The 12,765-nt window shown below is 34.7% G+C and overlaps 1 protein-coding gene across 1 annotated transcript in view; it reads right to left on the reverse strand.

Moving 5' to 3' along the window:
* The window catches only part of UPF2 (UPF2 regulator of nonsense mediated mRNA decay), a 112,743-nt gene that overhangs the window by 32,726 nt on the left and 67,252 nt on the right, over positions 1 to 12,765 (reverse strand). Inside the window, exons 10-14 of the mRNA XM_030321117.1 lie at positions 10,447 to 10,560; positions 7,834 to 7,950; positions 6,597 to 6,782; positions 2,736 to 2,939; positions 1,743 to 2,018 (exon numbers count right to left, since the gene is read on the reverse strand). Of these exons, the coding sequence (XP_030176977.1) occupies positions 1,743 to 2,018; positions 2,736 to 2,939; positions 6,597 to 6,782; positions 7,834 to 7,950; positions 10,447 to 10,560 (897 nt within the window). The remainder of the gene's footprint in view (positions 1 to 1,742; positions 2,019 to 2,735; positions 2,940 to 6,596; positions 6,783 to 7,833; positions 7,951 to 10,446; positions 10,561 to 12,765) is intronic.

Consider the following 12,765-nt stretch of genomic DNA (forward strand, 5'->3'; position numbering starts at 1 on the left):
AAAAAAATCATTAATCAGCAAGCATTCATTGAACATCCACTGCATATATGGCACTGTTTAGATATCCTTCTTCTCCTAGCCTGGTTCCTTCATTCGATTTCATACTTTGTAATTCCTACATTTAGTTTAACTAAAAAGCACAACCCAAGAATTTGCTTGTATATAAACAGGTATTCTTCTGGGTGCTTTCATTCTCTTCTTCCAGTTTGAGTGTGGACCTCAAGTGGGAGCTTGTCAGAAATGCAGAATCTCAGGCCCCCACCCCAGACCGAATGAATCACAATCTGCATTTTAACAATACCTGCAGGTGGTGCATATTCATATTGAAGTTTAGAAGCACTGCTGCAGGTGATACTTTCCATCTGGCTTTCCCATACTTCACTGTGCATCCTCTGTCCTGGGAGAACACACTGCCCTCATCTCCCCGGCCTCACTCACTCCTTACTCGTTATTTCCTAGGTACACCCTACTACACATTTCTTCCGACTAACCAGTATGGAAAATCCTTTCGTCTCTTTTTGCTCCTGGATATTTCTAAGTGGCTTTTTTCTCTCAGTCTAGGATTTCAGAGTAAATGCAAATAAGGAACACACTTCTGAAAGAGAGTTTACTTTTGATGATGATAGTTACAGGTGACATTTTGTAGCAAATCTCTGGTTCTCAAAAACAGATTGTCTCCAATTTAAGATAATCCTTACATACAACAGGCAATCTCACTCTCAAATTTCCAAAACTCTCCTCCCCATTTTCTGCTTATCAACTAAGAAAAAAAGGGAGTGACATGTCGTCCTCTACTGCACAGGTACGGTGGCAGAACAAAGTTAACAAACTGCTCTTCCCTGAGAGTATTCACCCCCCATCTAACACCAGCCACTATGTGGAGGTAGTTTTGACACTTCAAAAATTATAGTTTTAGATTTATTTTCTTCACCAATAAATAAAGGAAGAAAACACTAACAAAAGATTATACAGAATGGAATGATCATATAGAATTGAATGGTACTTGTGGTACTTTATTTCAGTAACACCTGGAGAATTTGATAGTGAACAGCTAACCCTAATCAGTATTTATAACACTGTATTATATGGGAAAGAGTAGGTTCCAAACAACCAACCTATAAGTTAACTTTTGGAACACCAACTTCACAGAAGTTATAGAACTGTCTCCATATTTGTATCTGAATTTCATTTATACTGTACTTCCTCTAAATTACAAGTTTACATAATTAAAATTAAGATATGAAAAGTACAACCCAAGAATTTACCATGAATGAACAAATATTTTTTCCTGTGTTGAAAACAACATATTTTCCAAAAATGACAGTTTTTTCTAAAAAAAAAACTTAAATCCTTTAGAAACAATAATTTTTAGATTTAAAAACAGAACATTGAGTTAAAAATGTTATGAGATGTACAAAAAAACCACAAGTAATTTAATGCATAATTACCATACCAAATACCATAATCCATAAATTACTTTACCAAATTTATAAACTATACCAAAATAATTTCCAAACTAATGATGAATTACTGTCAATTATAAAAGTGACAATGCCAAGTAGAATGTTTATATAATAGAATTCATCATATATTTTTTAATCTCTACATCCTTGCAGCAGGAGTAAATCAAATGATGAGCACATCTTACATGTGATATGTGAATGCTATAGCATCTCTTCTCTAGTATTTTTGTAACCGCAGTAAAGCATTAAATGCGAAACTGTGTATTTTAGTTTACATACCTGAAAGTATACAAGGAAGCAATCAAGTTTTCGTTTACTAGAACCTCTGTCAAAGTACTGGCCACAGGTATCCAAAATAGTGCACACTAGCCTAATTCTGAAAAGGTGCTCAGGGGGGTCTAGTGAACTTGGAGAGCCATCCGGGTTAACACCAAATGAAGTAAAAGAATAAAGAGTTCTAAAAATAACAGCTGATTCCACCATTCGATAATTATAAAGTTCTCCTAAGAACTTGGCGCTGCTGATACGTCTCTGGTTAAATTTAGGTTGATTAACCTAAAGGAAAAACAAACACAGATTTCCATTAAAGAATAGTAATGTGTTTGAAAAGAGGTAAAATTCTCCTCTGTCACTTGATAATATCAATTACTGAAAGAATACTAAACAGAGAAAAAATAACGGGTTCTTTCCTTCTTTTCTAAATAAAGTGATCATCATTGGGTATTCTTTCTCTAAGAAATGGCTATGTTTAAAATGTTTTACAAAAAGAACAAGTTAAATACTAAACTCAGTATTAAGCTATCATTAAATGAGTTGACAAAACAGTTAAAATGTAATTCTCCCTATAAGCCCCCAAAACTTAATTTTTCTGTAATTCATGAATTATATACAGAAATGCTTTACAGAAAACTGTTTACAGAAATTATTATTGAATGATTACCAATTCTCCTAATTAAGAGGTTTAGAAACACCTATCACTTGAGTCCTAACTGTGCCCCAGAAATAATAAAAAAACTACAATCTTTCAAAAGCCTGACTGAACTTGAGAAAGAGGCAAAAAAACTCTCCAGCATTAGCCTGCAAGACCAGGAAATCTGAGACAAAGGGGTTTTTGAAGAAAACACTAACTATGAAGAAGTAATAGTAAATTGACATCATAAGGGGAAGGGAAAGGAAGGTTTCCAAATTATTATTTTTCAATAATCAAATTTAAAAGCTGTTTAAATTCTCCACAAACTCCAATTTGATGCCTTTAAAGAAAGTACTCAGTACCTCCATTCCTAATCGAATATCTTCTAAAACTCCATCCACAACATGGATTCCAACATCTTCTTGGTAGAGTACCAGTCCTGCTAAGAGGTTGGCTACACAATGAATACTATTATATTTCACGTTCCAGATGTTTATCATACAACAAATAACATAATCTTTCACTTCTTGGTCCTGCCAGGGCAACTTTCGCATCTGTCTCAAAACCTACATGAAGAGAATTTTGTTTCAATTACTAACATGAGCACATAGTATTCCCATATACCCAGTAATATAGTTTTGACTGTGCAGTCATATAATTTTCGAAATGAAAAATACTTTACAGATCCTCTACCAGCCACTTGACTTTAGACATAGGAAAAGTGAGATTTTTTTCTAATTATTGGCAAAATTTACTCACATTTGTCACTAAATTTATTCACATAAAGTCTCTAAATTTCATAGTTTCCAGATCTTCATACAAGCTAATAATATACACTCCTAAAATCAGATCACTAAAAAAAAATAAAGGTTTACCAAAAATAGTATTTTCTTTTGCATATAATTAATGTAAATAATCTCTGATACTTGTTATGAATCAAAAATTTCCAGTAAATTAAACCCAAGGTCAACTGGTTAAAAGACTACTTAAACTGGAGAGTACAAAATCAAGGCTGACATTACACAACATTCTATTTCCACATGTGCAAAAGGGGGGATAATAACAGCACTTATTTCATAGTTTGTTGTAAAGATTAGACAAATTAAAACATGTGAGATACCCAGGGAAGTGTCTGGCTCATTATAAGTACCGCATAAAAGTTAGCCATTACTATTTCAAAAGCTCTACTGGTAATGAGATGAGTAGAGCTCTACCCATAATCAAGTTCTTTCCATTTTTATTCTGAAAAAAAAAAAAAAAAAAAAAGGATACTGCTGGCAGATTGCAAAGCACTACTTCCATCTCTACTCTACAGCCACAATCCATCTTTCAAGCACTTGGTATGTTCTCTAATCAGCTTCAGTGGAACTGTTAATGCTATCAACTGTATAAGCAATCTATATTTTTTAAACTTTTAGCCAATTCTAAAACAGCTTTCAAATTGCTTATTGTTTGAAACAAGTACTGTCTCTGACTCTCTGAAAGCTGAGTCCAATTTCCAAAGTCGCATATATAACACGAGTATTACTGTATGCCTTTTCTCCCCCAGGTTTACTCTGTTCAGAAGTTAATTTGTTTTACATTTTTTTCCTAAAAACAAAAAAGTTCCACACTTGTAGAGTTAACCTTGAAATGTTCTCTTCAATCATATCTTACTTAAATGTGAAGTTTTTAACAAGGCAACTGCAATAATCAAGAAAATAGGTTAGTTCACAGAGCTGGAACAAATAATCCTAAAATTTGTATGGAACCAGAAAAGACCCTGAATAGCCAAAGCAATCCTGAAAAAGAAAACCAAAGCAGGAGGCATCACAATCCCAGACTTCAAGCTATACTACACAGCTGTAATCATCAAGACAGTATGGTACTGGCAGAAGAACAGACACTCAGATCAACGGAACAGAATAGAGAACCCAGATATGGACCCACAAACGTATGATCAACTAATCTTTGACGAAGCAGGAAAGAATATCCAATGGAATAAAGACAGTCTCTTCAGCAAGTGGTGCTGGGAAAACTGGACAGCGACATGCAGAAGAATGAACCTGGACCACTTTCTTACACCATACACAAAAATAAACTCAAAATTGGAAGAAAGACCTAAATGTAAGACAGGAAGCCATCAAAATCCTTGAGGAGAAAGCAGGCAAAAACCTCTTGGATCTTGGCCACTGCAACTTCTTACTCAACACGTCTCCAGAGGCAAGGGAAACAAAAGCAAAAATGAACTACTGGGACCTCATCAACAAAAAGCTTCTGCACAGCAAAGGAAACAATCAGCAAAACTAAAAGGCAACCGAAAGAATGGGAGAAGATATTTGCAAACGACGTATCAGATAAAGGATTAGTATCCAAAATTTATAAAGACCTTATCAAGCTCAATACCCAAAAAACAAATAATCCAGTGAAGAAATGGGCAAAAGACATGAATAGACACTTCTCCAAAGAAGACATCCAGATGGCCAACCGACACATGAAAAAATACTCCACATCACTCATCATCAGGGAAATACAAATCAAAACCACAATGAGATACCACTTTATACCTGTCAGAATGGCTCACATTAACAACTCAGTCAACAACAGAGGTTGGTGAGGATGCAGAGAAAGAGGATCTCTTTTGCACTGCTGGGTGGGAATGCAAGCTGGTGCAGCCACTCTGGAAAACAGTATGGAGGTTCCTCAAAAAATTAAAAAATAGACCCACCCTACGACCCAGCAATCGCACTACTAGGTATTTATCCAAGGGATATAGATGTGCTGTTTTGAAGGGACACATACACCCCAATGTTTACAGCAGCACTATCAACAATAGCCAAAGTATGGAAAGAGTCCAAATGTCCATCGATGGATGACTGGATAAAAAAGATGTGGTACATATACACAATGGAGTATTACTCGGCAATCAAAAAGAATGAAACTTTGCCATTTGCAACAACATGGATGGAAGTAGAGGGTACTATGCTAAGCGAAATTAGAGAAAGACAAATATCACATGACTTCACTCACATGAGGACTTTAAGACACAGAACAGATGAACATAAGGGAAGGGAAGCAAAAATAATATAAAAACAGGGAGGAGGACAAAACATAAGAGACTCTTAAATACGGAGAACAAACAGAGGGTTACTGGAGGGGTTGTGGGAGGGGGGAAGGGCTAAATGGGTAAGGGGCATTAGGGAATCTACTCCTGAAATCACTGTTGCACTATATGCTAATTTGGATGTAAATTAAAAAAATAAAATTAAGAAAGAAAGAAAGAAAGAAAGAACGAACGAAAGAAAGAAAGAAAATAGGTTAGTAGTTCTTAACCTTTTCTGGAAATTGATCCCTGCTAAGAATCTAAGGAAGACTATAAACATTCCCTCTAGAAAAATATAAACAGCCCTAGACATTCAAAATTATGAAATTTCAGAGGGCCATGGACCTCCGAAAGCCCACTCAAAGTTATAATCCTTTATACTGAAGCAAAATATTTAGTCAAACTGATTATAGAATATGAGAGACAAAGCAGTAATTACAAATATAAACAACAGCAAAATTAAAATGGAAAGAATTGCTACTTCAGAGTAAGAATCATAAAAGAAAACAAAACATAAGTCCTATATATTAAGTATCATCATATGAATTCCATTTTAGGAAGTTTTGTATAGAATCAACCATAATTAAACTTGGAATCTAATCTTACCTCTCCTAAACTTCAGTGCTGAAATTTAACAGCTCTGATTCAATTTCTTATGCATACTTTGTCAAACACTGAAGCAATTTATAAACAAACTGACCTAAGGAAGCTGAAACATATGTTCCTGACCTAAAACAATTTAGTGCAATGGATAGAAGGAAAGTGCACTGCTCTTAATACTACTATCATTAGGAGGAGGAAGAATAAATTTGAATATTATATAATCTTTTTTTTAAGTTTCTTTTTGAGAGAGACAGAGACAGCACGAGCAGGGGAGGGGCAGAAAGAAAGAGAGAAGAGAGAAGAGAGAAGAGAGAAGAGAGAAGAGAGAGAGAGAGAGAATCAAAAGCAGGCTCTAGGCCCTGAGCTGTCCGCACAGAACCTGACGTGGGGCTCGAACTCTGAACAGTGCGATCATGACCTGTGCTGAAGTCGGATGATTAACCAACTGAGCCACCCAGGCGCCCCTGAATATTACACAATCTTAACACTCCCACAAATCTCAAATTTACTATTACTTTATAATTTCGATGAGATTTACCTTCTCAGTGGTAACCTTTGAGAGATCCTTGTACAAAAGTTTCCGGACATATTCCTGGAGAGGAGGACGTTTCTTTTTCACTGTTTTTTCAGCTGGAGGTGGGTTGCAGTAGTAATATGCGTTCTCCACCATTGTAACGTATCTTGCATCAAGGTGCATTGCTTGCTTCTTTCTCATCATTTGTTCCTAGAATAAAAAAGTCTAAGTTAGTCAAAATACTTTCATTCTAATACTTATTCCCAACAAAACTTCTCTGTCTCGCTGTCAGAAATAAACATTAGCGGTGCCTGGGTGGCTCCTTTGGTTAAGCGTCGGACTTCAACTCAGGTAATGATCTCCCAGTTCATGAGTTTGAGCCCCATGTTGGGCTCTGTGCTGAAAGCTCAGAGCCTGGAGCCTGCTTCAGATTCTGTCTCCCTCTCTCTGCTCCTCCCTGACTCACTCACTCACTCTCTCAAAAAAAAAAAAAAAAAATTAATAAATATTTTTTAAAAAATTTTTAAAGAAATAAATTCTTGTGTTTCTTCATTTTAAATAGCATTGGCAGAGAATGTTTAGGCTCACAACTAGATTTTTAAAAAAATAACATCTAAAAAAAATGACACAATCCAGACTTTTGTAACAGCAACACTGAAATAATGACAGTACATGCCCGGCGATTCCTAAACCTGAGCTCCCTTTAACACTAACACCAACACTCCCTCCACCACACTTGGAAAGGTCCCAAGACTGCAAGGGAATGCATGGGTATTATCAGTAAGCATAACAATTTAACTGATCAAGAAACTTGATGGCCATTTCAGTATTCTAATTAGCTTAAGAAATAACTTCTACCCCAAGTTAATTTTTAAAGTGGTTTTTAATTTAAAATTTCAATTTTATAGCTTATAATTTATATGCTCATGGCACTTAACAATGGCTTCTTTGAATATCCAAGAACATCCATAACAATGACTCTAATATAATAGTATTAAGAGTACTTGGCTCATTTGAATCATTTATCAAAAGTTATTTGGGGTTGAACTTAATCCTCCTTTAAAACAGTGTGAACTCACTGGCGCCCAAGTGGGAAAAATTCCTGCAACTCTCCTGGACTGGCTGTGCAGCACATAAATATGGGAGGTTCTAGTTTATGCGGCAGAGCAAGATTGATCATAGATACTGGTCAATATAATATTTCTAACCCCTGAAGTAAATCAAGAACCTCAAGCTCTTGCCGGGATCCTCAAGCCCTTACCAAAAGTACACTGGTCCTCAGGTGTGATTCTGGAGATCTGAAAAGAAATCTTCCACATGTTTCCAGTAGAGTACATGCCATTTCAATATGGTGATGGGAAAAGTCTGATAGAAGCATCTGTAATAATAATGATGATGAGAGAACACAAAGACAATACTTCAGTCCTATTAGAGAAAGAAAATACAGATCTACTGTATGTAACAATTTTAAAAATATCAGTGTGAAAAACAAAAGCTAGTCTACTTTAGCTTAACAAGAGTCATTGCTAAGTATCTTTTGTGTTCAGCCACAAAAATTTAATCGAAAATCTTCAATACATTTAATGCCTTTCCTTCCAGATAAATACATGAAAAACTAATACTAAAGCCCTTTCTATGATGATTATCAGATGCTATGTATTTAAATATCTGCACCATACACAGCAAACATTTTCTAAATGGCTTTTTTGTTTTGGTTTATATGATATTTACTTGTAAAATTCTGACTACAACAGGCTCACTGTATGACATTTACAAACATAACACATTACCATAGCATTTAAGTATTTATCCTACCAATCTTTTTCTATGCATATTTTCTAAACCAAAACAGATTCAAATATACCACATCATTTAATAACTTGGTGTTTTTTAGATAATATAACTATTTTGGCTGTGTCCTTATTTACCCTTGCATGGCATGATTTAAAAGGGGCATATTTCTGTATAATATGAACCACAATAAAACTCCAATGATTCTTATTTATTGAATATTAAAACTGTTTACAATTTCTTATTTAAACAATTGTGTACTTAACAATACTTGTTAATATTTACCAATACTTAACATCCTTGTAGATAAATCTGTGCAATAATAACCTTAAAACTTATAGAAATGGAATTTCTGTGTCAAAAAAATGTATATCCTTCTTATGTATTTGTAATAATTATTATGAAGAAATATACTAACGTTTAAATTGTTCCATGGTATGACTCCCTTCAACTACAGCACTGAGAAATCTTTAACAATCCCTCTTAAAATGTTATCCAGAGTTTCTCTAAATGTACTTTGTAGTCACCTGAGATGCTCCAAGTAGGTTTAGGAAACTTAACCCCTTGAATATTTACAATGACTATTAGTATTTTAAACACTCTTAAGAAATCAAGCAGTTAAGTAATTGGGCAAATTTGTTTAACTCAGGGTTTTCCAAATGTACTTGAATCCATGAGACCCACTTTGTGTAAACTACCTAATAATATCCCTAGGAAATCAATTTGGTACAAAATTTGTTGTTGTTAATAATAATCAATTCCAAATGTAGAATTATTCCATCTATACTGTATCAGCTTTACCACATATAATTACTTATTAACTAATTTCTTGCTTAATTCCATTGTGGACAGAAAACATAATCTGAATAATTTCAGTCTTTTCTAATTTGCTGGGATTCTTTTTTTTGTTTTTAATTTCATTTGAGAGACAAAGAGCAAGCGAGCAGAGGAGAGGGAAACATATAATCTGAAGCAGGCTCCGAGTTGTCAGCACAGAGCCCAACGCGGGGCTCAAACTCACGAAATGTAGGGTCCTGACCTGAGCCAAAGGCGGATGCTTAACCGACTGAGCCACCCAGGCACCCCTAATGTGCTGAGATTTTAATGGTTAATTGTGGTAAATGATCCATGTATATCATAAGAGATTGTAAATTCTGATGCTGTTGGGTAGAGTGTCAGTTAGATCCAGGTTGTTGTGTTATTCAAATCTGTGTATATGTACTGATTTGGTCTGCTGCTTCTTTCAGCTAGTGAAAGGTGTTTCCAACCCTTTACGTTTGTCAATTTGTTTGTCTCCTTTCCTTGATTTTTGCTTTATATATTTTGAAGCTACCTTACTGGATTCATAATGATTCAGTAAGGTAATACCTTCCTATTAAAACTACCTCTTCATCATTCTAAACTATCCTTCTTTATTTCTAACAAATGCTTCGTGCCTTAATTGCCTGATAATAATGAAACCAGGTGACTTTTAATTAATGCTTCCCTGGTATATTTCTCCCATCTTTTTACTTTAGCCTTTATGGTCTTCGTATTTAAGGGTATGTTTCTTATAGGCAGCCTACAGTGTTGTTTTAATCAAGTCTTATATTCTTCAGGCTTTTACTTCATGTATTTTGTCCTTTTACATTTCATGTAATTACTGTGATAGCTGCATTTCTAGCAAATTATTATTTGTTTTCTACTCTGTTCATCTGTTTAATATTCCCTTTCACTCCTATCTTCCTTCAGATTAAACAAATATTGCTTACTTAATTCATTTTTTTCCAGCATTTATAACCAAAACTTAAAATCTGTCTATTAAAAACAACTCAAGGGGCACCTGGGTGGCTCAGTTGGTTAAGCGTCCAACTTCAGCTCAGGTCATGATCTTGCGGTTCATGGGTTCGAGCCCCGTGTTGGGCTCTGTGCTGACAGGTAGCTCAGAGCCTGGAGCCTGTCACTGGATTCTGTGTCCGTCTCTCTCTCTCTGTCCCTCCCGTGCTTTCGCTTTCTCTCTCTCTCTCTCTCTCAAAAATAAATAAAAAGCAAAAAAAAAAACATTAAAATTTTTTTAAAACAACACAAATAATGTAGCACTAACCTTTAAACAATGTAGTGTATCATTTTTTGTGAACATCTTAAATTTAGTTAATTCTCCAATAAAACGAACAGTTTTGTTCTTCGTTTCAATATTGATCTGGTCCTTTTTTCGTACCTACAAATTAAGAGAAAGGAGACATTAACTTAGAGAATTAACATTTTGAAATCTCTTGTGATAAGAAATGTTATTTTATTAAGTCTGCATTCATTCCAAATATTTTAAATAAATTTGGGTAAATTTCTTGCTACACAACTTACTTTCATTTAAGGCAATATAAACTCTGCAGAACACAAGTGCTGGGATATGATTTGCAAACAGTTCCACGGTCAAGTAATTTGGGGAAACAATACATTTCATCAGGCTTAAATAGGTTCTCAAATAAAGAGGACTGTTTAACTTAATTCAATTTATCTCAAATTTATTTGGCAATATAAACCCCCTTTTGAAATACTAGCAAGTACTAGTTAACATCCCATTAAATTAATAAGGAACACATTTTAGGAAATGCTAACTTAAAAATAATAAGTACCAAGAGTTCACTTAAGCAAAAATATTATTAAAGCTTCATGTATTACACTTGTGAACTACAGTTTGCATTTTTTATTATAATTTCATTACAGCAAAATTTCCAATATAATCACTATTCTTTTCTATCATCAAAACTGTAGATCAAAATTCAAATCCTTTGCAAATATAAGGCCTCTAACTTAGGCACACATTTCAAGAAGTATTCAGTACAACAAAATCCTCTTACAACAGTACAGTGCAAACAGACATAGCAAGATAAATATAAATGGATTACATTTTCATCAGAAAACAACTTACAGTCTAGAAACCTATGCAAGCAACAGTGACAATAACATGGTGGTGCCTTGTGCTAGTTTAGTGTAGTTTTTCAAAATACTCTCCTGTCTTATGCAATTGTTCAATATGGTGGTGACTTGAAAAGTTTTTTCAGTGTTTTCTACTTTTCCAGATTACTATCCTATCCTATCTTATTTGTACCACATGGCTGTTATAATTCTGACTTAAAAATTAAAATAACAAAATGACATAAAACTCTCAAATGACTTGATGAAAGATCAGTACTAAAATCCCAGTCTACTAACTAGTACTGGAGAATCCCACTACCTTAGTATGTACTGCGTTTTATTTTTTTTTAATATTTTTTAATGTTTATTTATTTTTGAGACAGACAGAGACAGAGCATGAATGGGGGAGGGGCAGAGAGAGAGAGGGAGACACAGAATCGGAAGCAGGCTCCAGGCTCTGAGCCGTCAGCCCAGAGCCTGACGCGGGGCTCGAACTCACGAACCGTGAGATCGTGACCTGAGCTGAAGTCGGACGCTCAACCAACTGACCCACCCAGGCGCCCCTGTACTGCATTTTAAAATAAGGCCTAACCTCACCGGACAATTCATGATCATTTTATAAATACTAAACTTATACATACTCAGAGAGCTACCACTTAAGTTTATCATCTTCAATTTTAAGGACCTACTGTCTATAGTAAGCAGTGGTAGGTGTTTAGATTTTTTAGTTCTTCAAAGATAATTTGTAAACAAAACTATGTTTGTTTACTCATTTAAAAACTCAGAGCAAACTAGAAGCTCACTACAAGTATTTATTAAAGCATCAATAAAACTGCACTGATTAAAAATAAAATCATAAAAGTCAACTTCTAGAACTTTAACCTTTACTGTTTCAGCAATTCAGAAAAGAGCACAGCTTTCATAAAGATCCTTTCACAAATAAATGTTAAGTGCTACATATGAAAAGCTCCTCATAGTGATTAAGCTTATTATCCAGGATACATTAAGAGTATAGACCCTGCACCAGACTTCCTGGGTTTAAATCCCAGCTCTATCATTTACTAGCTGTTACTTAAACTTTGTGCCTCAATCTCCTCATCTTTAAAATGGAACTAATAAAAGTAATACCTCATAAAAGTTGTCTTAAGTGAACTGATGTAAAGCACACACAACAGTGCCGGAGACCAGGGAGAGTCAATATTAGCTATTATTAGTTTTATCCACCTTTGTATGTTTGTATCACTAATATGTGGACACTAAATAAACGTTCACTGAGTGAATAAAAGAAAACGCTTAATGTTTATATATGTATTGTAGTGATACAAAAGAGCAAATGATCTGTAGTTAGAACATCTGAGCCATTGTGGTCATTTTGTGCCATTTTGGGGGGTATATAATCTTAAAGGTAACTCACATAAATTCCCTGAATCTGCCAGCTCACTTGGTTAAATAAAGATAAAAATAAGGAGGGTGATGATGATGGAAATAGTGGTGGTAGTAACTTGAC

Source organism: Lynx canadensis, chromosome B4 (genome assembly GCF_007474595.2).
Source record: "Lynx canadensis isolate LIC74 chromosome B4, mLynCan4.pri.v2, whole genome shotgun sequence".
Classification (NCBI taxonomy): Eukaryota; Metazoa; Chordata; class Mammalia; order Carnivora; family Felidae; genus Lynx; species Lynx canadensis.